General features: G+C 47.9%; 1 protein-coding gene across 4 annotated transcripts in view; it reads left to right on the top strand.

Moving 5' to 3' along the window:
• PAX2 (paired box 2) overlaps positions 1–27113 on the top strand; it is a 91624-nt gene that overhangs the window by 38151 nt on the left and 26360 nt on the right. For all 4 annotated transcript variants that reach the window (XM_065746287.1, XM_065746286.1, XM_065746289.1 and 1 more), the window contains 2 exons: positions 2262–2347; positions 4384–4503. In XM_065746287.1, coding sequence (XP_065602359.1) covers positions 2262–2347; positions 4384–4503 — 206 coding nt within the window. The remainder of the gene's footprint in view (positions 1–2261; positions 2348–4383; positions 4504–27113) is intronic.

Below are 27113 nucleotides of genomic sequence, written 5' to 3'. Positions count from 1 at the left end.
GCAGGAGCAGAGTGGCTGATGCCAGCTGCCTGTGTGAGCGCGCAATCTGATGTCATATCACAGTGCGAACGGGACTGTCTGATGTCATCTCAGTGCTAACAGGACATGGTGTGACATGTCAGCTAAGGCTGCAGGGGAAAGCTTCTAGTCCATTCACCATGCTGCACTACAATAGAACATAACATAGTATAATGTGTAGGTTAACTTAGACACCCGCAGGCAGATTTTTGGAGATGGATGGATGGATGGACAGACGGATAGATAGATACATTTATACAAAGTATACATACGTTATATCACTCTATTGATTTTTAAAAAGTTCCAGGTCTGCCTGACTATAATGAGATTTTTGAACTTTGTGTTGCAATCAATGAGGGGAATATTATTGGCCTGGAGAATTGATATACCCGCTCTCTGTGGCTTGTTCTGCTCCTGGACTGCCCCTGCCCCCAAGGTGTACGATTCCATCAGACACTTAACCTCTTTTACAGTGTCATCAGGCTAAAAGGAATCTAATAGTGACACGGGACTTGTGCTCAGCACTCTGGCACTATTGCTTTCCTGTCACAAATAATTTATAGCTTTCTATTTCCATCCCTTTGCCTGCACCCCATCCCCTTTTCCTGTTTCTCTGGGCTGGGGGAAATCAATAAACTCACACAACCAGAGTGGCACTTCAGGGGGCTTTAGGGGGAATGTGAGAGGAAAGAAAAAGAAAAAGAAAATAGAAAAGAAGAAGAAAGTTGCATTATTTGCCCGAGCACTAACTCCTGAGATCAGCTCCCACCTCGTGCACACCAGCATGACCTCAAAATCCAGCCCCTTGGCCTGAGGCTCTCTGACACATCTTGTCCATGTCCCCCCCACAGCTGTGAACCAGGCACCTCTGTACTATGTAGGATGAGGAGTGGGAGGATTCTCCATTCCCAGCCAGAGCCCTGACATCACCTATCTGCAGCTATGTCCAGGGTGTCCTCTGTCCCTTCAGGAACTGCCCAGGTTTCACCATCTAGCTGTGTTTTCCAATAACCTGAGGTGATACGCTCTGAAATGCCTTTCTCCTCCTACGAAGGCTTCACTTTGTGAACCCATGCTTTTTTCAAAATGTCCTCCCAAAATCTTTGCCCGCCTCTGTCCATGCTACGCGTTTGCTCTTTGAAGTCTTGCCAACTCTTTCTTTAGCATGAATTTCTAAGAGAAGCCCTTGGGTGGGCAGGGAGAATGCATTATCTGCTTTCACTTTCTGCGGAGAGAGTTTTGAGGAGAGGTTAAAGCTAACACAATGCAAGGCTGACAGTTCCAGAAACTAAGCCGAAAGAGCATCTGCAGCCTTCATCCTAATTGGAGAGGCTTGTTTTAAGCTCAGAAAAGAATTTGGTCTCCGTGGCCTTCACAGGTCATGGCTTATTTGCTGAGCCCCGTGGTAAGACATGGTAGTTCCTGAGCCACAGCTACCCAGCATCTGGCAGTGGGCAGGCTCCCCAAGCAAGTCTTAGGGGATAGTGATTTTCTTTCACACTGACCTCAGCTGGATTTAAATCAGTGACTGAGAGGTGAAAGATTGCATGTAACAAGAAAGCAAACACTCACAATTGCAGTTCAGTTTATTTTCATTCTGAGCTGCACTGTGAACTTTGTGGCATCTGCTGACATCTTTTTGGGTTCCTGTGCTGTGTTCGTGCACGACCTGATAAACAAAAGCAGCATCCCTTTGCTGTAGATTCTTTTTCCTGGTGACCTATATCCCCTCATCATTCTATACAGGTGCTTTCTGCTCCCACTGTCTCATTTACAAAGAGTAGGGCTTTGGGAAAGCCCTCCAGCAGTTCAAATCTCCCAGTTCTATGCCAGAAAGGAATTTCTGAAGTATGCAACAAAATGAAATCTACACCATTTGTAAATCCAGCAGTGTCTGTTAGCTGCAAAAGCTGCCTTGTGAGCACACTAGAAGATCTGACCACAAACAATAACGCAATCGCTAACACGTAGGAAAGGCTGGACCCCAGATTTCTCCCTAAGCACCATAATCCTGCAGTGACTACATTGTTTGGGAATATGACAGAGTACAGCAAGGACAATTCTGTGGGAGCAGGACCACTAAAGCACTAGAATCAGGACCACAAGAAATGCTAAGATGGTGCTCTGCTGCATCTGGATGTCAGCTCAGGCCCCCAGCTCTCGTTGCTGGAGTCACAGTGTAGAAAGGAGCAGAGAAACTGCATGAGGAGCTGAGTTCTGAACATGTTTTGCTCTTTTTCCAGGATTATCAGAACCAAAGTTCAGCAACCTTTCCACCCAACACCAGATGGGAGTGGGACAGGTGTGGCTGCACCAGGACATACTATCGGTAAGGAGACTGGCTGGGGGGTTGGTGATGGGACAGGTGGGAATGGGAATGAAGCTCAGCAGGGGCGAACAAGTGTGACAAGCAGGTGCTAGGAAGAAGGGAGATGGAGGGAAAGAAACCTCACCAGAAAGCAGAGGTTTCTGTTCTCTGCTGCCTAGGAGCATTGCAGAGAGTTTACCCAAAGGAGTTTGCCCAAAGCTAGCCTGTCTTAACACTCCTTTCACTTGCTCGCTCTCCCCTTCACCTCCCTAGAGAGAAGTACTTGCTGCCATCCTACCCAAGCACTAGCCTTCACCTGTATTCTCCTTCTTACTTGGCCTTGCTTTCCTCCCCTCTCCCTGTTTCTCATCTCTCCCGTTGCTGGAGCTGGCCTGTTTCTGAGACAGCAATTCACAGATCAGGACATGTCGTTCTGATACCTCACCACAGAGTCCTTCAATGTTCTAGCTCTGCAGTCAGATATCCCATGGGTGTATTTCACTAAGAAAATGCGCTTTCTGCTATGGGAAACGGGCTTATTGAGGTGAGCAGAAGATGGAGGCTGTAATAAAGCTACCAAATGTCTACAAGTCTGTTGTGTTTAAAGGTGTTGTGCTCGACGTGTGATGGGGTGTTGTTCACTGATGTGGGTTGTATGGTGCAAATTGCTGCTGCTAGCACGAGGTTATCTAATGGTAAATCAGAGCAGGAGAAAACACGTAGTATTATGGGATATGGTGCTTATCTGTGTCCTAAGACGCTGTCTTGGATGTTGTTGGTTACTGAGAATCAGCTACTAAACAAGGATTTACTGGAAAGTGCTGGCCTATGTGAAACAGAGCTGGCAGATATACTCCTGTACATGAACTGTGTTCAAGAACACAAAGGAATTAATGACTCAGTATGGAAGAGCATTTCTGGATGCCCTTTTAATCTGGACTCACTCAATGGCCTGGGAAACACTGACCACATCAGATGGAGTTGGCAGCTATTATCCCTTCTTGGAGGAGCAATGCAGTGTCTAGGGAATGAGTTGGCAGAGCTGGGAGGGTGTCTGCGAGTGCTGCTGCTGGAGCCTCTTGTTGCTCTGGGGCGTACTGGGACGCGTGGGTCTACATCGGGCAGTGCTGGCAGGTTCTGCTCTGTTCTGGAAAGCCTCTACTGGAGGTACTGAACACTTGTGCTCAATGCTTTATGAGCTGAATGATGGCTAGTGGCTTGAAAGGGAACCAGGATATCCTCCTAACGACGAGGTCATGCTGGCTTGTAATGAGCTTGCCTACAGGATGTACAACTCTACTTGCTCTAAACCTTAAAGCCCTAATTATTGGGAAGTAATTATTTCTAATCTGGGTGACTTGTCTTTTTGGATGTATTGGAAACTCCAGAGCAGTCCTGGAGAGTCCTGAGTGGCTGGAGGAGTCTGCCAATTTACACTGATCTGTTTTAAAGAAAGACACAAGACTTTTATTAATCTTGGTTGGAGAACGTATCACGAGCCCATGGTTTGTTCTAGTAGGGAACTGAATCTATTGGCCCAACACTGAAGAGCTTCTCACCTGCACTAAGAGAAGGTGATTTTTCATGGAGTGTATTGGGTGGACACGTTAGAGGCTGGTCTGGCTGAGACAGAGTATGTGCACTCCAGGTGGAAAAACGTTGAGAGGAAATGATCTGGCAAAATATGGATAGTCTGTGAGCCCCTGGGGAATGTGGCCTGTGCAGCACTGCACTCAGTTTCCTTGGATGCCCTGGGAGACCTGCTCTGAACTGGGAAACAACAACACATAGCTTCTTGGTGGAGCACACCGGCTCGTTGCTATTGGCCCTGTACTGGAAGGCTATGGAGATTCGGTATATGAACAGGATGGCACAGCTAGGATTCAGCAGCATTAGCAGAGCAGGATTAGTGTGAGTCCTTCTGTGTGTGGGACAGGGAGCCTGCTTAGTGCCCAGGCCCTCCTGTGAGAGTAGTGGTATGTGTAGCTTTCAGTGGGGGGATCCCTGAGTGCTGGCTGCTCTCCTCATGGCCCTTTCTCCCTTTTCCTTTTGTCCAGTGCCCAGCACAGCATCCCCTCCCGTCTCCAGTGCCTCCAATGATCCAGTGGGCTCTTACTCCATTAACGGGATCCTGGGGATTCCTCGGTCGAATGGCGAGAAGAGGAAACGTGATGAAGGTAGGGGGAGGGGAGAAGCTCATCCTCCCTTTTATATTCTTTGTCCCCATGTACAGGCTCCAATTTCAGGCCAAGGTTTGCAGCTGCTCCAGGGGCTAGATCAGTTTTAGCAACAGAGACCAGCTCCCCGCCACTGCCCTGCTGGCTTCAAGTGCTCTTCTTCCGAGGCCTTTTCATGACAGGCTGTGTCTCCAGACATCTGCTCAGCAGGCAGAGAACTGTTTCCATTGCTGGAGCTGATCCCAAGTTCATTCACTGCTGGAAATGGCTGGAACTGAGCTCCCTAGGTGCCAGCAGGTGCCCAGAGTTGGAACTGCGGGTAAACAAGGTTTCCCCAACTCACTTGTTTTCAAACCAAATGCCATCACGGAGAAGTATCAGCAACATGGGGTATCTTTCCCTCCTCTTGCAAACAAGCTCCTTCACCTCGGTGTGCCATGAGAGGCATTAGCTGTGGTGGCTATAAAGGTCTGGATTCCATGGGTAGTGTCTATACAGTAGAACTGCCATGCTTGTGACAAGTGGAAAGCAGAACAGGAGCTCTTCTGTGGCCTCAAGGTTGTTAACCAAGCCTTCCAATAGGGATCTAAGAAACTAGGATTAAGCTGTTTCCTTCTCTTTCCGACTTGTTGTGAAGGACTCAGGGCAAAGTGAATCTTGAAATGAACCAAAAGCTGGAGCCTCAGGTCCAGAAAGACACAGTTGGAATGGATGGGAAAAGTCTTGGTGTGTTTATAGTGCTTTTGTACAATTTTGTCTTTTCTAATATGGTGCGTTCATGAACTGAGGGCTAGGAGGTGAACTTTTCTAAGAGTAACATCTGACCAGTCTATGCAGCTCAACACTGCCTTCAGGGTGTTGGTTTTGCCTGTTGCATGGGGCTCTCTTGGCAGTGTTGGTGGCTCCCTGTGCTGTGTGTGCCGTAATCCCAGGCTGTGCGGTGTACAGCAATACCAGGGCTCTTTGTGATGCATGGTAAGAAAGTTCTTCTGAGAGAGATGTTGCATTCTGAGGTTCCTCCAGTCACTTCCTGAGCATTGATGCAGGTGAGGTTCACATTTCTAAATTCTAGTTCTGAATAAACAGTAATCCTAAGAAAAGGCCTGACCCATTTCTTCTTAATACAAACTAAAACTAGAGGCTGGAAGCAAAGACCCAATTCATCTCCTATCAAAGCAAATGGGAAGACTTTTGCTGATGCCATTGCAAATTGGATCAAGACCCAGAGGAAGATCCATTTCCCAGCTAGATGGCAGTAGGGCCTAGCTGAGAGAAAAGTGTAGCAATGGAAGGGCTGAGTCAATGCCTCAAAGTCAAAAAAATGTCAGGAGTAAGAGACTGAAAACATTGTAAGCCTCTCCAGCATTTCTTATCATTACTAACAGAGGAAATAGTGACATTTCAAATTGAGCAAAAAGTTTCTCTAATGGTTGTGTATCTCTTGGCAGTATTTGGGGTTTCTGTGAACCCCTGTTCTCATTCATTCCAGCTTGGTGATCACAAGCTGTCAGTGTTGTACCTCTCTATCTCATTTCAAAGTGAAGCAGTTCAATCTGGCTTTAGCAGCTACGCTTTTTAAATGCCTGCAACGATTATCCTACTTACATGCAGCCACACAATCAACACCAGGCCTGGAATTTCAGATTTTTGAAGCAGTACAATTAAACTCAGAAACAGATATCCAAGATCATGACACTTCACAAAGATTCGCTAACAGAAAGAAAACTCCCTGCGTCCATCTTTAATTCATCTTGGATTTGATTTTTGAAGGGCGAGAAGCACTGTGCAACTTCCTGCTATTGGCCAAGAGCCCACATATCTCCTTAGAAATCAAAAAGGTACCAGATGATCCTGGAGGTGTGGGATCTCAGTAACGTGACACAGCTGAGAACTCCTTAGAGGAGAGCCTTCATTCTGCCATCCTGGGTATCTGCCTCAGGGAGATGTCACACTTCTGTCCCAGAGAAACCTCACAAGGGATGCCTGGCAGCTGCTGAACACCCCTGCCCAGGAGCTGAGTCCCTGTGCTCACAGTGGCTTTAAGGAACACTGACAGACAGCACCACAGCAGGGCTGTACACTAAAGTCAGAAGGTCCAAGGGGAGGTTTTGCACAGCCAGTTACCTGCACTCCCTCCCCCTGGGCGACCTGCCCTGCAGTGCTGAGAGCTCTGGGCACTCCTAGCTGAGATGAGGATTAAGAAAAGAAAGCAAGAAATCCAATGCAGGTATTCCTTTCATTTTCATTCTGGATATATAGGCCTTCTCATGATTTCCCAAAGCTTCTGAGGACTGTCTTGTTGCAATTTCTTAACTGCAGGGTTTATTCTCATGTAGAAAAGCACATCTACTTTCCCAGCACTTTGGGAATGGCTCTTCCCTGAAGAAGGCAAAGACAGCAGCACTGTTCTCCTTCTTTCTGCTCCATTGGGCCAGCTTTGCTGCAAGGATGATGTCTTGTGAGGAATGCAGTGCTGCAGAGAAAGGGGAAGGACCAAAGCGCTCCTGAATTCTGGCTCCTGAAAACCCTGTTGGCAACCCCTGTGCTGGCTGGGGACAGGGTGGGAGAGATAGAGGAGCCTCTGTCTGAGCACGCCCCCTCCCCCAGGTCCTCTTTTCTGCAGCTGGTGCTGCATTAGACAGTAGCACAGATGATTAAGAAGAGGAGAGATAATTACGTGTCAAGATGATGTAGCAGAACTCCCAAGTTGGACAGAAGGAGCCAGAGGTGGGCTCAGCGATGGGCAGTGACAGCCAGGTCATGGAGACGAGGGGGACCAATACTGGTACCAAACGTGCTGGCCTGGGAAGAATATGGCACTGAGAGCAAGCTAGATCTGAGCATCTGAATGGCAGCACAGCCTTGTGGTGTCTCAGCCATTTCTCCCAGTTTCATATGATCAGCAAACTTCCTGAGAGGGCACTCTATTGATCTAGATTGTTGTTGTTCTGTAGTTCCATAATCCCCTTCTGACAGCTAAAAGGGCGAGAATCAGGGTGAGCCAGAGGAACAAAGAGAAAATTAGAAGGACTCCAGTACCACAGTCTTAAGCAGTATATAGAAAGACAAGGGAGAGAGAGGGCAGATAATGTTTCTGATGGTTCCCTGCATCTCCAGCTGAGTAAAACTTCGAGGACCTTTACAAAACTACTCTTATTAAAGATAGCTCTTTCTCTCAATAGCAGGCCACAAATGGACTTCACTGTAGATCCAAATTCTCATTTGGGATTTGTGTTCCAGCAAGACTACTGTTGTAACAATCCCAGCATTATTAATCTTGGTCCCTGACAATATCTGTAGTATTTTACAGCATTACTGGCAATAATATCTGCAGTGCTGACAATGGCAGAGATAATATCCCCCAGTATTATTGGCATTAGCAGGGATCATATCTATAGCCTGTTATTGGTGCGAGCAGACGTAATGTGTCCAGTATTATTAGTATCAGTAGTAATAAAACCCACAAGCTTGTTAGTACAATCAGTGCTAATATCAGCAGTAGGTTTGTGGGAGAGGAGGGGACAGAGTGATTGCTACTGTAAATGGCAGTAATACTCAGGCTGTTTGCAGTAAAGGAATCCCCGGTGGGGATGGGGGAGCTAACCTCGGAAGGCAGAAGTTCCTCCTTCCCTCTCTTCACCTGTCACTTGGATGATCGTAGTGATTTACACTGAAATAAGTGAGGCAGGGCTGTGTCAGCGCAGGGGAACAGTGAAGGGTCACTGCTATTTTGGCAAGTCAGTTACAGGTGTTACGATGCAGGTGATTCACCGTACAGTTCCAAATGGGGCTGTGTGCTGCAGGCTGTGGCACTGAGCTGCTCAGAACGAGGTACTGATGCAGCTGTAGGAGCATTCAGCAGTGCTGGACGTGTAGCTGCAGGTCAGGCAGTGTCACTGCGGTGCTATGTGTTGCTCTGGTACAGCATGTTCAATTTTCTGACTCTTACTATCATGGCCTCTGCTGAGGAGCATTACAGTGTTACAGGTGGCTTTCTCTTCTCTCACTTCCAACGGGGACTCTGACTGCAGAGCAAGGTTTGACAGCAATCAGCTTAAGGGATTTCCAGCTTGTCCATGATGCCTGCATTCCTACTGGGAAGGCAGAAATGCCTCCATCAGTGGAGTGTGGAGCAAGGAGAGCTGCTACGGTCCCAAAACAGAAAACGGTTTATTAGATGCCATCCCAGACCACAGTGTCTTGAAGAAAAATTTGAACTCAATAATTTCAGTGAAAGGGAGGAGAAATGCACGTGCTTGCAGAGATCTCAGGCTTTGAGCAGCTATACAGCAGCTGTGTGTGCCACTGCAAGCATTATCCCATTTGTGCTGCTCATGGTGGCAATGATTCTATCACTTGGAAGATGCAGTTGTGACATTTCAGGTGACTTCATGTCCTCGTCAGTGCCATTGATGTGTCTTTGCAGGCGGTGTGACTGTGCTTATCACGTTGTGGGTTTCTGACACTAACGATGAGATAAGTGTACCCTGCTGCACTGGAAGCCATCACACTGTGCAAGGAGGTGGTGGTGGGGTGGTACATCTGTATCACTGCGTGAGCAATGCTGCTTCCAGCAAGTGACTCGGTGCCTCATGGCCGGCTGTGCTGTACTGTCACTGCCACTCAGGCAGTTGCTACTGCAGTTGATATCATTTGTTGATTAGTGTCAGACTGTCATCTAATCTTGACTGAAGTCAGCAGGGGTATGTCACTGCAGTGCTGTCTTGAGCACTGTATGTTTTCATGGAACATGATGGAGTCACTCCACAATATACTGGGGTTGTTTTAGGACAGACAGCATGCTTACATTGTCATCTGCAGTGTGACGGTGTTCTACCAGCAGTGTAGTGGTATGAGGGCCCTTAACTGCCCTGAAGGGAAATGAATTTGTTGTCTTGTGCTACCTGTGCATGCCTGCAAGGCATTGCACCTGATCGTATTGTGACATCTGATGTACGTTCATGTCAGGGCAATGGGTGGATTTCTGCTCTCCCAACATCACTGCTGCTGAAGGCAACAGAGTGGGTTTGGACCCCTGCAGGTGACACAACAGCATTGCTGTGGTGTGGCTGCATTGTTTTGTGCTGTGATTTCTTGCCACCACAGATGATTTGTTTGCACTATTCCACACGATTGCTTTATTGCAGGTCTGCAGTAGTCTCAATGACACCAGAGACACATGCAGTTACGTTACCTCAGGCACTAACTCCCCATTCTGATCACCCAACTCAGTTGCAGGGCGTGCACCCAGCAGTTCATGGCTGTGTGAGCACAGTGAGAAATCTCTGGGGTGTTGCTCATAGCACCTTCCCCCTGCTCGGCCCAGGACAGTGCAGTATCACACTGCGTGGCCAAGTTCCCAGTGTCTTCCTGGTTGCAGTGATGGTGTACTGCAGCAGACAGCAGTGGTTACAGGGAACTTCCAGATTCACAGCTCCTACACACACTAGAGGTAGCACTCCTCTCACTCCAGATGAAGATGTAAATCAAGAGGCAGTTTATTCTCAGCAGCCCCTCATCTCTCCCTCCTGAGGGTCTTTGCTGGTGAGATTCTAAGAGAACACGAGGCAGGTACCTCACAAATGAGCTGCAAGGACAGACAGCAAAGGGAGAGGATGTGTGGAGAAAGCCAGCTGGGGAGTCTGGATAAAGGAGATGGCAATGCATAAGCAGCACAGCACAATCAGAAATGTGGGCTGCTGCATCACAGAGCTGGAGCCTGCCTGTAACAGAGAGGGACAGATGTCTGTGTGCACACAGCCTGGCAGTTCGGAGGGTGCGTGGCTCGGGAGGGCTTCAGGTAAGGGGGTTTAACAGCTTGCATCACAGGCAGCCATTTGGACAGGTTGCTCTGCTTCTGAAGCTGACACTGCTGCTTAGTTTGGCATGGTTTGGCACTATCTGAAGACAAGCTGGTTTGGTTTTGGCTGTTTATGTGTGCATCTCTGTGTATCTGTGTACCTCGGAATGCACGCCTGTTTGTTTTCTGTATCTCTGTGTTAGGGTGGGTGCTCTCCTCGTATCAGTGTTTATTCTACCAGGACGAGCAGCAGGGTAGACCTGTGACTTTGTGCATGCACCCAGATATGTGGAAATCATGTATGTTAAGCTGTGTATAATACTGCCTAGTAGGAGTATGCATAGTGTGGATCACCTGGATGTCTGGGTGTGTACAGCTCAGCATTAGTGCAATGTACTTCTGTGAATGCCAGGTGTTTGTATTCACACGTTAAGCATATATGTGAATGTTGCATATTTCTATGTATATTCTCTGTGTATGTATTGTTCCACAGTTGCAGTATGACTGTATCTTTGTGGCTGCCAGATACAAGCACTAGTTAGTGCTGCACACCTCTGTGTGTCGTTGGTACAGAGGGTACATCTGCACTGGGGTTATATATTCGTGCACATGTTTTATATGCATATATTGGCTGCTCTTGCCTGTGTGAAGGTTGTCTATTTCTGTAAATAGTTTGCATTTGCTTACATGATTTAATTTTGCATATGTGAATTTAAGGAAATTCCACTGAGTTCCAGGTTTCCATTTAGTTAGTGTATGTATGCTGTTGTAAGCTATTTGTTTACTCAGATATTACATGTAATTGACACATACTGCATTAGTACTTCCTTGTGTCCCAGACTGCATTCTTGTGTTTTCAGATGTGACTGGCTGTGTTTTGTGAGTCTTACGCATAGAGCATTTCTTGAATTTTATTTGTGTGAGTGCCCTGAATGCATGCTTATCTGACTGCTTATTGATGTGTGTTTAGTTTGTGGCTAGATCTTCTGTGTTCCTGACTCACTGTTGGGAGGGGCTGTTGCAGCTGATGTCAGCAGCAGTCAGGCAGCCACAGCTCTTCCCGGTGTCTCTGAGCACCCCACGTGCCCACCTGTGGTGCAGGGGCTGCTCCCTGGCTGCGCTGGTGCCTGTCCCTCTTGTGATCTGTACCCTGGGTCTGCCTACATTCAGAGCTGGCTGCTGCACTGTCTCATGGACTTAAAGACTACAGGAACACGGTGCCTGGATCCTTGAGGATCTCAGGGCACAGTGGGTGACAGAATAAACTCCAAGAGGGATAGGAAGAGGTAGGAATGTGGAAGCAAACTGCGCTTTTAGATGACTGTTGGTGACGTGGCAAGGAGACATACAGCTCGTATTAGCAGTGGATCAGGGTGCCACACTGGTGGGAGTTAGAGATGGTGCTGTTACTGGGTCAAGAGATGTGGCAATGAGACTCAAGGGCAGTACTGCTACAGAACCAAGGTGATGTAGCACTGAGGTGCGGTGGAGATCAAAGGGCCCTGCTCATGGCCTAGGCTGATCAGTCAGAACAGTGAGGGATGGGAAATCCCTTTCATGAGTCAGTTAGAAAGGCAAAAGAGAACAGGGGGAGCAGAGTAGAAATGATCTGAGGTAACTCCAAGGACATGCAGGGTGGCTGCAGAAAGCAAGTAGCCAGCAGTGTGGGACATGCTTCATCTCCATGAGATTGGTTGCATCCTGATATCCAGAGGTAGGGCAGTGTGGACACAGTGGCTGTTTGCATCATAGTGATGGAGAGCAGGGATAACTCAGTGATGACATCAGGTGACGGACATATCCCGTGATGGTAGCCATGGAGTGTGTGGGCAGGGGCACTATTCCCAGCTGCTGGAAAAACAAAGAACCTAACGGGCAGTAAAACAAAAACAAAGGAGACTTGGAAGCACCTGACAGCCCTAATTCATCACAGCCCAAGATTTTTTTTCCCCCTCATGTTCCCATTATATTTGTTTGTAAAAGTGGAAATCAATTTTGAAGGTAATTTTCTGGAAAGAATGGAAGGGAGGTGGGAGGGCCGGATAAGGCAGAGATGGCAAGAGGAAAAAAAAAAAAATTTAGGCCAGGCACAGCCCAGGGGCAGCTCTTGGCAAGGTGAAAGAAAATTGCATATTCAATCTCCATCCATGAATCTCCCTTGCTGCTGCCCGCCTCCTGCTCGAAAACAATGAAGGCTTTCTCCCCTACGCTGCACAACGCCTGAGTATCAGCACTCACTTTAACTTCAGGGTCATTAATTCACCTGATTATTGCAGGAGAGGAGAGGGTTGCAGCGGCATCCGTTCTAAAGAGCCCTCCCCTAGCTCATCCTTTGATTAGTTTGGGGTGGGGGGAGTTGAGATAATGTGTTGTCTTGGACTCAGTTTAGAATGGGAGGAGTTGAAGAGGGGGTTGAAAGAGGTAGCAGAGGAATGGGAAAGATATGGCCCGGGCTCTTGTGGAAGGGAGGGTCAGAAACAGTCACCCTCGCATCCCTCTGCTGTGGTGTTATTGCAAATTAAAAGTAGCATGTTCCACTCCGCAGCTATCTTTCCGGGAGGGGAGGGGCATGGGTATATGTCGGCACGGGGATGAGGGGGATCTTATCATTGCTTCTTCAGCAGCCCAGCATAGTGTCACCCTGTGAGGTGACATTTGAATTTACAATTCCGCTGAGAAAAGCCATTAATTCACAAATTAACATTTCTCCCTCTCTCTCTAGCTCTCCCTCTCTCTCTCCTTCTCTCTCTCTCTCTATCTCACATGGATGTGCAAGCAATTGAAAAGACAAAGGAAATAGCCTTAAGGAAGAGACTTTACTGCTACTCTGTCTGTGCAGAGATTGCTACTACTGCTTCTAGATAGATAAACCAATTACCTGAGCTGCTCTGTTCATGGCAGCCTGCTATTACCTCTCTTTGTAGAGCTGACTCCATTGCTGGATTACACCATGTGTATCTCATTAATGTAAACCAGCATGATACTGGGCACTGTCCCTGACTCTTATTGCCAAAGCCCATTGCTCTGTACCCGGAGAGAGAGCTGGGAGAAGAGTGGGGCACTGAGGTGAAGGCAGTGCAGCACATGCCTGACGACAGGGACAGGCCTCACAGAGACTGCCTGGAACTGAGCTCAGAGCCTCAGAGAGGATGGGAGCTTCCCATCCTCGGAGCAGTGAGGATGAGTTAGTCTCAGTCTCCTCTGAGGCTGCTCCACTCTCAGCACTGCCCTGACTTTCCTCCAGGTGTACTCGTGCAGGACAGTGTTTGGTGCAGCAGCAGTGTGAGCACAGACGCTGCACGTGTGGAGATGCAGATGTAGCTGACAGTACCTGGGGGCTGAGCGATTTACAGAGACATGCTGCAAACCTCAGAGTACAAATCCAAAACCAGTGTTCAGGTTTCTGAACAGAGAAGGCCAGACTTCTCTGTAGTGAAGTCTACTCCATGATGACTGTGGAGACATCCAGCAGCAGAGATAGCTGCTGGGCACTAGTCCCACATCACTTCCAGTCATGTTCTGATTTCATCCTCTGCTCTTTCTCATGTGCTTATTTCGGCACTGGGCAGCAAGCTGATGCTGCCTGGCCCATGTCCGTGTTGCCAAACCTGTGGGGCAGGCCCTCACACGGTTCTCCCCACCTGCTCCACTGTGGTTCCTCGCATTGCTCCAGCCTGCATCCGGGCTATGGCACTGTGAGCCTCTGGGTGCTCCTGCAGGGACACAGCAGCTGCCTGCCCCGCTCTGCCTGGTGACACAGCAGGATGCATCCTAGCAGCACAGCTTACATGGAGACTTGGACATCAGTCTTTGCTCACTAAGCATTCTACCTATATAAAACCAAATAGAAATCTTCTCCAACAGGCTTTTCACCCCATGAGGATCTGACAGTCCCTTTTCAAGCCACTCTTGTAACTTTTATGAAAGACGGAAACTTGCAGGAGGATTGAAGGATAAATGGAATAGAACAACTGCTTCTGGAAGCCTGGTCTCCATGTGCTCAGTGCATGGAGCATGCGCCTCTCCTTGGCACTGCCATGGCTCCTTAAATCTTCCTAAAACCTTATCCTCTTAACAAGAACATCTGCCTCGCTGCCATTTCCCGCGCCCCACACAGTGCACAGCACATGGCCAGGGAGCAGCATCCCGCAGCAGGCGCTGGAAGACGGATCGCAATCAGCAGAGGCATCGGCAGGCAGTGCCAGTAATTCAAACCATCCTGACCGTTCAGTGAACCTGAACCTGCTGACCTTGACAGCACAAGACAACAGCGGCCTCAGGAATCCCAACCTTTGCAGAGGCGTTGGCGGAGGACAGCTCGTGCTCCCTTCCATTCTCTCCCTCTCTCCCCATTCGCATCACAGCAGCCAAAGGGCACAACAGGAAATCTTCTGTGCACCCTTTAGCTCCTAATTTGTCTATCTTGCTCCCAAATCTGCATCAATGCAATATTAAGCATCACTTGCTGTTTATAGATGGAAATCATTCTCACAGAGGAGTGTCTTCTCCCTCTAAAGGAAAACACTAAGCACCTTGTTCTCAGCCGGGGCCAGAGAGGACCCCTCCTCCTCCCTGAACGGGACCGCTGCTGTTTGAAAGGGAAGCTGGAGCTCTTTGCTTCCCTCGGTGATAGCATCAGACCCTCCAAACTTGTTTCCCTGGATCCCAGGGGGAAGCAACAAGATCTCACCTACTGATTAGCTCATGTATATTCTGGCTGGGCAGAGGAGGGCAAGGAAGTGACAAGAGCAGGGCAGAGAGGCAGAAAAAGCTACGTGATTCATTTTGCCACAAGAAAAATGCAGTTTGTGAACATGTTAAGAGCCTTTCAGGAAACACTGGATTTCTTCCAGTTACCTCAGCGGCTGCCAAGCATGCCTGCCACAAACAGCATTTTGTGTTGGCCTACAGAGGCTAGGGTAAGCCCTAAGACCTTGCACAACTCCAATAGCAATAGAAGACCTGGTAGAAACAGTTAGACTTACCCAGCCAGTCAGACATGGCTAACGTCCATACTTCTTGAGGGTGATCTTGCCATGCATCAATAGCTGTTAAATGCATTTCGTGCCAATTTAATGCCTTTTAAAATGTTAGTTTTGTAAAGGGGCCTAAAAATATCACCTCGGGACACATTTATCCTTTGCTTTTGCTTCACCCACCCATACATATTGCAAGTTAGATCCCATTAGCTTTGAGGTACCAAGTTCTCTTCTCAGACAGAAGCACAGTGCCTGACCCAGGAGCTAGGTTTTGGATGTCACATCTACTTTTCCATTTGGATGTGCAGTATGTCAGTGCTTCTTTCTCTCACTGGTTCTGCCTTTGTTGAGAGCTCAGTGGTGTTATTCTGCTTTTAAGCTAGGGGCCTGCACTAGGACAGGCTCAGGATGCATCCAGTCAAACCTTAATGAGGTGTTCATTGTGTATGAAATGTTCATATATTCTTGAGGTTCTTCCAGCCCTCTCTTAGACGCATTAGAAAAGGCTGTTATAGAAAGGACAGGCACATTTCCACATCTGGTTTCCCAAAGGAGCTGTTGGCTTTTCACTTCGGTTTTTGGCATCTAATGCATGACAAGGTAGACACTGAGCACAGGAGCTGACCTTGCAAAGCAGATCAGACCTATCCTAGGCTGTGGGCGAACTTTACTAAATCTCAGTGAACTAGAAAACAAATCAGCCACTGCCTGAAAGACACCTATGGCTCTCCTCTGCACAGGCTCTGTCTGTGAAACTGATTGCTACCAGTGACTGAGTCCCCTCTTACAGTTTGGAACACATCTCCAATCTAAATATTGCATAGGTCATATCACCACAGGATCTTTCATATATCAGTCAAATTGCTAATGATTTATAGGTATTACAGGAATGAACACATTCAGAAAAGGAATGTGCATGGTGCCAATCCAAGCTGACTGCAGCATACTGCAGGCCTGTAGCTCTCCCATTGCACAGCATCTTGCAATTACCCATCCTAAATAATACATCGTTTATTAACCTTCTCATTCTAAAGATCTCATTTACTACTCAAATGTGGCTGACTCGGATGGACCGTGGCAGATGTTGAACAATACAGAGCATCAACACTGAAATTTTGCTGTGCCATGTCCAAATGAAACCACAAGAGAATTAAGATATGCTGTGGGTAATCACTCAGGCTGGATTTTGTTCAGGACAGCCAGGTTAATGTCTGTACTCTTACAAAAAATGCCGTGGGAATTTTAATGACTCTGAGTGATTGGAGCCTTTGTTTTATGGCACATCAAAAATGGCAGCTCTAAAAACACTCTGCTTGAGCACTGGTTTAGTGCTGACTCAGAAGAGCTTCCACTAACATGATTCACCGACATCTGGCTCAGGGGTAGGCCTGGCCTTCAGTGACTTGGGAGGTTACGGTAAAAGCATGTGTGAGGGGAAAATAAGGTAGAATCAAAGGGAAGGAGAGTCTGGAGCAAGAGAGACAGAAGGAGATGGGGGATTCAGAAGCATGTCGATGGGGGATCAGCCAACAGGGTAAGGAGGAATTTGTATTTTCTTGACCACATTAAAGGCATGCGTGGACTTATCTGGGTCTGCTGAGTCCTAGCACTGGTAGCTTCACACTCAGGTGCCAGTGGGCTCCACTGGGCTCTCAGGGGCCTCCAGGCCATGGGCAGTGGGGTTGGCAGGAACAGCCCGGTCTGTGCTCCCTCCCTTGCCTCTAGCGGTTCTGATGGCAGTGTTGATTTGCATGTCAGGCAAAGCACTGCTTGTGGAAAAAAAACCTTCCAGTGTGGCGGTGTCAGCGCTCGCTGTTGTTCGACAGTGTAAAATTAAATTAATAAAGCCCCCAACACAGGAAAACATAACAGGAAATTAATGGCCTTTACTGTCGCTCTGATGCAGTCATTTGCAACCCTGCTTTCCGCACCAAAGACTTCATAAATGCAAGCAGTTTCTCTAAACAAGCATAGTTAGGGCTGCATGCAATGTAATTTTTTGCATTGCTTCTGTCCTTTGAAGCTAACAAAAGGCACCCGGTTTTATGTGCTCACCGGGGGGTGGGGGATCCTGATGAGAGGGAGCTCCCCAACAAACTGCTTAGGAAGATGAGGGGAGGCGGCAAAAGCAGCCAGCATACATCGGTGCTGCTAAGCACATCCCAGCCCTGGCAGAGGGAAGAGCTGGGCTCCCAGCTCCTGCCTCCCTGCTGCAGCTCTCTCTGAGCCCCTGCACTAAAGGCAGTGTGCTGAGCACCACAGCAGTATAAATCAGGGTAACCCTTCTGATAACTTTCAGGATGTGTAAATCAGTATAACCACTGAGTGTGAGAGACTTAAAAGATTTATGCTAACTTGGGGATCTGGCTGGCTGTGTGATAGTGTTGCTTGCTCCTCCACCAGCATAAACAAAGCAGATGTACTGGCTCCTGGAGGCAGCTGCATTTCTATCTGGCTAGCAGTTAAGCCTAGCAGTGCTAGTGAGACATACTGGACCCACACTCTGTCCTTCGTTACAATGGTATAAATCCCCAGTGACTACTCAGAGGTAAGGGAATTGTTGTAGATTTACAGCAGCCTGAGAGCAGAATATGTGCCCTCACCTCCAGAATATCCAAAGGTCACAAAGCAGTGGTAATGGTTTGCACAGAAAGCTCCAGCTTTGGCTCCCTGGGCTAGCACACCTCATCTGCACACCTGTACACGCCATCATGCACGCTGTACATGCATCTGAGGCAGCTGTTTGCAGACTAACACCTGGGAAAGGCCTTTACTGAAGCACTCAGTAAAACTGGATGTGCTGATTTTGCTATTACATAAAGCTAGGTCTGCACAGACTAAGTTTCCCAGGGCCAAATTTGCAACCACACATTCAGATGCTGTAGTAAATACATATGATTTTCATATGCACACACACACTCACTTCCTTAAATGCACATTTGCATGCTCCCTTGATAATCCTAGACAGATCAGAGTACACACTTCATTACACATTTGCACACACAATTCATTTCATTTACATTCTCATTGAGCATTGCAGTTTTGCTCATGCGAGCCCTGCATTAATGCCGCACTGCTCACCTCTGCTCCTCCTGCTGCCTCTGTCCCACGCAGCCCCATGCTGCCCAGCCCTGGCACACACCTCACTCCCTCGCAGGCACATACTCTGCCCTGTGCCAGCAGCCTTCCTTGCTCACAATTCCTCACCTGACCTACACTCTAACTTCAAACAATAAAATCCCTTTGTTTCTGAGTTTTTCCTCTCTGAGCCTGTGCACGTAACGAATGCACAGTTCATGTGTTGCTAACACACCTAAATTACACCAGGACACATGGACTGGTGCAATATCATCCATTTGCATTCCCAGATTCAGGTTTGTGGATTCCCTTGAGGCGAATGGACACAGCAACCTAAGCAAATGCAGAGCTCACAAAGCCTGATCCACTTCCCTGTGATGACAGTTCTCCAGCATGTCTTCCAGTGTCTCTGTTTCCGCAGGGTACTGTCCCTAACCTGAACTCTTCCCATATCTTTCACTGTCAGTGTGGATCTCTGATAAAATTCCTTCTCCGCATACTGCTAGATCTTGCCAGCCCTTTCTATGCTCTGCTGTCTCTGTCCAGCACTCACTTGGGATCTCTTCCGCCTGAGTTTGAGGTATCCTTCTCCCCACCAGTTCAGTTATGGCAGTCAAGCACAATTCTTGCAGCACTTAGCCCCAAAACACCACACTGACCTGTCTGGAGAAGGTGCTTTCTTGCACCCTGCTCAAAGGACTGCAGAAATTATTCTGGAAGGAAATGGACACCACAATTGGCAACCTCCATTTTCCAAATCCTCCTGAGTGTTACCCAAGTGACTGATGGGAGCAGAGTATTGAATTAATAATCACTGTGGATGCAAACGGAGCTTCTAGAAACTGCACAACAAGCTGGTGCGGCCCAACTTGTCCAAAGCGGGACACATTGGCCATGTGCAAATGTGTGATGTGCTCCCTCAGATGAGGTTCCTGCCCTTGCTGTCTCCCCTCAGCCCTGCTCAGACAGGGTGCCCTGCTCCCTGGCAGCTGCCACCAGGCCAAGGCAGCACGAGGGGCTGCGTGGGGCTGGCTGCCGTGAATGACAAGCGCCGGCTATTGATCGCGTTCTGAACTCGGCCCAGCCGATAGAAGGTAATTAATGACTCCATTTGCCTCAGTACCAAGGAGAACAATTGAGTTTGAAACTGCAACAACTGGCAGCACTGTGAAGGGCCCCCAGGGGATGGACGGGAGAGATGCCTGACAGGCCACGCTGCGCTGGGACACAGGGCACGTCAGAGGGGGAAAAAAGAGAAGGGAGATTGGATAAAGGGATGGAGCCTGAACACAATGCACAAAGGCTTGGGAAGGGGCAGCTCTTGTAGCAAGGAGGTGGCTACCAGGGAACGAGTCACGGCTACCAGACCATGTGCTATAGAGGGAGTGGAGACGTGCTAGTCTGCAGGAGAGGGCAGGACCTGGCTGGGGCAGGGAGTGCTGTTCTGACAGCCAGCTCAGCATTGCTGTGTCAGTCAGATGCATTTCCCTCAGAGGCTTTGACAGTGAAATGGATTCTGCTGTGTCCCCTGGCTGGCAGCTCTCATGTCCACCATATCACTTTTGCTGTGGCCAGGGTTTTATCGGGAATGCTGCAGGACCCCAGCATTAGCAAGGGCTGCACAGGGTACACACAGAAATGTTGCCAGGGCAGCAACAGCCCTGCCCCAGGAACTGAACGCTATTTCCCTGCCTGCACACCAGTTGTACAGGTTGTCATGACCTTCTGGAGTGCTTCTGTGCCAAAGAGGTGCTCCCACGCCAGCACTACTAGGAGTTCTCCTACATTACTGGCAGGGATGGTCCTATCCAAGCCTGAGCAAGGGTGCTTTCTGATCCCCCAGAGCTAGTGGAGTAGCTATCTTGCTACAGCTTTGTGCTATTCGTACGTGATGGTGACTTTGGGGCTTCCGGGCCTGGAAGCATCTCTTTGTTTGGAGCTTTGTAATGGGCTCAGTCCCTGTGTCAGATGTAGTTACGGTTGCTCCTGTGTCCTTTGGCAGAGGATTTCCTTGTTATCTGTCAGGATACTTCTGTGACACCTGTGGAGCACTTCTGTGCCATGTCAAAGGTTTATGCCGAGTGTTGGCTCTGCACCTTCCCTCCACAGCCCCCTGGGAGGAGAGATGTTTCCTGTCACGCATGCAAGTCCAGTCCTGATCATGCTGACAGCAGCTGTGTGCTCTTGTGAGGAACACAGTGACCGAGGCCATGGTTCGCCTCTCAAGCTGTTTGTTACAAGCCTCTCGATTTAACAGAGAGGTGCCTGTGTCACAGTACTGCAGAGGTTCCTGCACCAGTAAAAGGGGACTGGGAAAAGTGATGCCACTCCCCAGTGGCAAAGCTAGTACAGCTCCCTACTTCCAGGCTCATCTAGCAGCAGAAAACATGCTTCACCACAGCACTCCTCCCACAAGCATCAAGAGCTTCTTTGGCAGACCTCACCTCTTCCCCAAAGTCCTCTCTGTTCATTATTGCCACCTTTGCTCACACCCCTACAATTGCCAGCTCCCGGAATTTGTGTATTACAGTATCTGAGGCTTCTCCTGAAAATCCAGCTCACAGGGCCAGATAAGAATAGCAGCACTGATCTGAAAACAAAGTTAGGTTTCTGTTCTTTGCAGTTTTAGATGAAAAAGTAAAAACACAACCTCTACAGATTTTGACACCATAAAGCAAATACAGGGGATTTACAGCCCTTTGGTTTTGAAGAAACTATAACGATTCGTGACTGTGAAAATCTCAGCATTAGCAACGCAAAGCCTATAAATCTGTTCTGCAGGATCATCTCTATGAAACTTCTGCTTCGTAACTACAATCCTATATGCACAACTCATATTACTGCTCTGTGACATTTGGGATTTGTGTGCCCTATCACCATTAAGCTGTAGAGTAAATAACTCCTAATGACGATACTCCACCAGGGAATAGTATAGAAGATGGTATATTTCAAGTAGTTCTATACAAACAGTTATACAGGTAATACAAAAGAGAAGATGGCTCACCTTTAAGATGACAAGGCTCGCAGAGGACTCCACATGGAAGGGATCTCCAAGAAGAGATCCTTCCCTGGTGGTGGTCAGCCCTTAAATGGGGTTTGAGAGAGGAGGAACTAGGCTCCACCCCTTCCACCCACACAGGTATATCACCTTCACCTGTGCCCCCATGGCTGACTTGGTGCTCACCTCAGGTGACCAATCAGTGGTTCAGGCCGTGATTCAGCAGTTCCCATACACTCCACCCCTTCACGACATGAACCACTGATCAAGTAACCATAAGGTGAGTTCCCCTTGATACAGAGACCCAATACATCGCGACGCTTACATAATTGCCCGTCGCAACGCATGCTGATGTAATCTGATATGAGTGATGATCGGCGCATCCGTCGAACTCTTCTTTGGGCCAGTGCTCGGTGGTATCTACTGGAAGCATGTAATCATACAGTGCAGGTCCATCTTACGTGTCATCAGTCCCGGTTAGACCATCACCAGATGCTTCACATGGTCTTATAACAACTCTGGAACACTGCAGTATTGTTTTGATTCCTTCTGGTGATTCATAGACTTATGGGGAGTAATACAAGTGTTTTAGAGGTACCAAGAGGGGAAGATCCGCTTTCCAGGGCAAGATACAGGCCGTATTCCTGTCTTGGGTTAACACTTCAGCTTGTACAGGGGCACGCCCTGGTCGCCTGTACCAGACCCTTTGACCCGATGTCTGTGGCTGTACGACTATATCAGGCACCAAAGGGGGTGTCCTGATCTGCCACAGAGACATGATAGGGGTCCCCTTAGCAATGAAGACTGGAGTGTTAACCATTATTTCAGTAGGCCATGTACCTATAACCGGAGGAGCTACCGAACCCCCCACCTCCAATAATCTCCCCCAAGGTGCAAGTAGGCCGCACCATCGTGGTCCTACCTGCACCTTCCAGGGCCATTTTATTCTATTGGTACCTGGTTCTTACGCGCTCCGTCTCCCCTAAGTCTGCTACTAACTGGGCTGCCTGCTGTACGATGGCTTCTGATGCCACCAACGGATTTAATATGGAAACCAACATCCCATATAGGTGGGAGGGGGCCTGCTGTAGTATTAGATCTCTCATGCCCGCTGTAAATTTTTCCGTATCGGGGCTTTCAAAAGTGTCCGCATACAGAGCCTCCCTCATACCCAGTTCTCTGATATAGGTCTGGAGGTCCTCCATAGAGGACCACAAACCAGTATTAAGAGGGATATCAGTTTTATTGGGCCATGTTAAGCGGCACGCAGCCATCAACCAATCTATAATAGAATGGTTTTCCTCATTATAATGGACAGCTGCATATAATCTTTGTCTTAATGCCGGGTTTATCGTTATAGATGCTAATTTTGACATTTCTGTTCCATTTACTAAAACACTTTCAGCTCCTGCATCCCATAACCTTAGGAGCCATGATGGTATGCTTTCTCTTGGTTTCTGATGGAACCGTTGTACTAGGTCCATCAACTCATTAGCTGTGTATGGACGAGCGGTCACATGGAGGCAGGTTTCTGCAGGGGGCCATTGGTCAGGAGGCACCCCTGCTGGTCTATCCTGTACCTTCTTTGTTTTTTGAGTTATAATAGGCCGAATCTCGAATGGGTCCATCATAGATGGAGTTTCGAGATCTGCCTTAGAGATCTTTTCCCCTGTCATATCAGAGTCTTCTTCCTCTGATTTTGGGGTGTCTTCTACCAATATATTCCTTATTTGTCTTGTGGGGACATTTAGGCCAGGCTTTTTGGTTGTTAACGTACCCAGCTGTTGTTCCAGTTTCTCAATACGGTCTCGTAATAGCTGATTTTCAGTTTCCATATTAACATTTGCGACATCTAACTTGAGTATGGCCATTACTAATGGCCAGGCTACTGCAGAGGCAGCTAACCGCCGCTCCTTGGTAATAAGTATGTCTTTATCTAATCCTACAAAGTAGTCAGTCAAATAAGATGGAGAAGGAGCGGCAGTCCCTGGAACCCGCATGGGTCCCCATTTCTCAATAACGGATGCCAATCCATAGTAGGGTGACCCCATGAATCCTGGAATTAGACCAGGGATTATCTGTTCTAGGGGGGTAACGTTCTCCCCCTTGGCCCATTTAAATATACTCCAAATAAACGACATTATGGATTTAGTTAGAGCTGCCTGGCTCGCCAAATGTAGAGTAAATAACTCCTAATGACGATACTCCACCAGGGAATAGTATAGAAGATGGTATATTTCAAGTAGTTCTATACAAACAGTTATACAGGTAATACAAAAGAGAAGATGGCTCACCTTTAAGATGACAAGGCTCGCAGAGGACTCCACATGGAAGGGATCTCCAAGAAGAGATCCTTCCCTGGTGGTGGTCAGCCCTTAAATGGGGTTTGAGAGAGGAGGAACTAGGCTCCACCCCTTCCACCCACACAGGTATATCACCTTCACCTGTGCCCCCATGGCTGACTTGGTGCTCACCTCAGGTGACCAATCAGTGGTTCAGGCCGTGATTCAGCAGTTCCCATACATAAGCCCAATACTACTGCAAGCTGTTTAGACAAGGTTCACCCCTAGGTAGCCCGCAGTCCTCTGTCAAAAGTTTCCTCCCTTCTGTACATTTTAAGGCTGACCTGCCTAAGCTATGATGTGGTGCTCCCCATCTCCAAAGCTTCTCTCTAAATTAAAGCATTGCCTTTCTCCTTACAACTTTTTCACTCCCTTATCTATTCTGTCGCGCTGATTATTCCGCTTCCTTATCTAACCCCCTTCCCCTCCTTTCATCCTTTTCCTTCATTTCCCACTGACTGTACAGGCCCCTTCTTATCAGCTTGTCCTCAGTGTGCCAAATGCACACACACACACACACACACAAACAAATAAATAAATAAATAAAAAGGTCAGTGAGCAGAGCAGCAATAACCCCTAAAACAGTACTATCAGAGGGACATGATTGATCAATTGAATTCCATAGCAGCTGAAAAATGTGGGATTAAGTAGTGTATTATACGCACAATGAGTTGAGGCATGATGTTCATTTCAAGTTCATTTCGCCAGCCCTCTGCCACCAGATCAGGCAATCAATAGGGGCAGCAGATATCATATATCACCTCTCTCCGTGCTAGGGAGAGAGCACCATAATCTCTCGCAAATTTAGAGTGACAGATTTGTCAAGATCTGAAGGGCCTCTGAATAAATGAAGGAAAAGAGACTCCTACTGAGACTTGGGAAAGCTGTAGTTTCAGCTCCTTCACACAAAGGCATGGCCCATGCACAGAAGGGGATGTGTGCACAGGGCTCAGCAGGCAGATAGGGATTGTAAATGCAAGTGCATGTGTGCACAAACCTGACCAAGCACACAGGGTAACCTACTCAGGGTAAAATCTGGTTTCCTGACAGCGCAAGCTCACTCACTCCAAATGCCATGCATATTGTAGGGCTGCCATCCTTGGAAACCAAATACAACCTATATCAGCTACCTCACACAAATGGCTGCTCAGGCGTGTACGGCAATGCAGAACCTAGAGCATCTCAGAATCATAGCCTACTGCAAAAATACCCATGTGCATAAATGGTGTGCACGATCACACACACTAACCGATACAGCCCATGCAGACTGCACTGACAGTGCAATCCAGCCAAGCCCTTGCTTTGTTTTCTCTTAGACAAATATGTCATAAACTCTAGCTTTCAGAAACTTAAGGAATTTCCCCTGTGCAAATAAGACTGAAGAGAGGAGAAAATGTCAGGATCAGAGCCAGTAAGCTCTGCTCTGGTTAGAGGTGGAAAAGAAAGAGAGAAGGGGATGCTCGAGGGAAGGCTGCTGGCTGGGACAAATCAATACGTAATATTTTCTATGGTCTTGAGAGTGGTACTGTACTACGTTACTGTATATAATGTACTATTGATTATATCATATCATATAATCACCTATAAACGGATATATCTCATAGCCAGAAGGCAGTGGGCTCAGTTATTACTTTGGGCCACCAGCTGGGCATTAGCCGTGCCAGAAAAATACCCATCTTAGCACCATCTATGAGCTAGAAGTTGGAGCAGCAGAGTGGCATGGGCTCATGGGAACATTGCCTGGCCACGAGCACATTCACAGTCACATGGAGAAGGGAAAAGGTCTACACAGATCCCTCAACCACTTCCTTGCAAGGCAGCGGGTTGCAGAGATTCACAGACTAGAAGATTCTGAAAGAGGCTGAAGTATGAGGAACAGTAGCAAAAAGGCAGAACGCTGACAGTAATGTAAGTGGGAGAACCTGATCTTTGTTTAGGCAGGGTTATCAGACAGTCAGGCTTGTGTCTGATGAAGCAGCGGGCAGAGATTCTGCATGGAGGGTGTGGAGATATATCAGCATGGGTAAGACAGAGGATTATAACCGGTCACACCAAAGTTAGACCGAGGGGTGATAGCACAGATACTCGGCACAGTTGGAGAAGATTATAACGAGCAGACTAGCCTCAGATGAGATGAAGGATTATGACAAAGGAAGATTCACTTCAGCTGGGACAGGAGGTTATAACAGACAGACTCACCTTGGATGTGACAGATGCTAATAGCAGGAGACTCACTCACTTTAGATAAAAAGGGGTTATAACAGAGATAAATGCACCTCATTTGAATTGGGGGATAACAGGGAAAAAAAAACAGGTGGGTGATAAGATGGTTTATCACAGGGAAAGCTTCACTTTGGATATGATTCACTTCGGGGCAGGACATTCATAATGGACTCATCTCAGAGGGGATGAAAGGGCTCTAACAGACATGGGGTGGCACAGCAGAGACTGAGACACCTGGAACATGACAGGAGGCACAGCAGGGAGATTAGATTGTTCTAGAGGGCTGTTGCAGAGACAGAGATGCACTTCTGGTAATGCTTCTACAAAAAAAAATAAATAAATAAAAGGGCTTTTTTTCCTAGTAAGAACAAAGGATCATAAGGAAGGCTGATTCCCACTAAGGAATACAATAAGCGATACAATAATTCGTTTTGGATAGAAAGGGGGACTGTCATAGACAAAGATTCAAGTATTTTAGGAGGGAATTTTATAACTGAGATATGGGTTGTGATAAATCATGAGCTAATATGTAGCAGAACGGGACAGAGATCATAACAGAAAGTAATACATGGTGGATGGGACAGAGTGCTCTGCAGAAAGAGGCCCTTCTCTGCTGAAACGTGGAGTCGGGTACAGGATTATTCATGTTATCCAGGGGGCTGAAAAACCCATCTGGGATATGGCAGGCCATAATCAGATGAGAAGGAAACTGTAATGGAGATACGGCTTGTACTGGAACTGGGAAGTTACAACGCAGACTGCTCCCTTCCAGCCTGCAGAAGAGGTCTCTCTCCATTTCAGGCTTCCTCAGGCCTCTGCAGCGTAAGCCCATCCTCAACGCTCTAGATTTTCTGTGAACTGCCTCTCTGGTAGCCTCCTAGCGATGCTAATCGCTGTGCTTTGCTCCCATTTTATGCTCAGCAATGGAGATTTGGCAATTTTTAACACTGAAAATCAGTGGAACCATAACTCATCTCTGAGCTGAGCACCATTCTCCACAGCCCTGCTCACACTGGGCAGGAGCATCCCACAGAGCAGGCCAGCAGCCAGCGCAGACAGAAGGGGCCTCCCAGCCTGCAGCCAGCCCCCCAGAGCAGCACGGCTCCAGAGCAGCGCAGGGCCCTTCTCCTGCTGCCCTGCTCTCACCCGCACCCGCTGCCGCCCCGTGCCAGGGTGCTGCTAACTCCCTG

Source organism: Cyrtonyx montezumae, unplaced genomic scaffold, assembly GCF_038088225.1.
Source record: "Cyrtonyx montezumae isolate F1298 unplaced genomic scaffold, pur_monq_1.0 scaffold_4, whole genome shotgun sequence".
NCBI classification, from domain to species: domain Eukaryota; kingdom Metazoa; phylum Chordata; class Aves; order Galliformes; family Odontophoridae; genus Cyrtonyx; species Cyrtonyx montezumae.
This window is presented reverse-complemented; position numbering and strand designations above follow the sequence as displayed.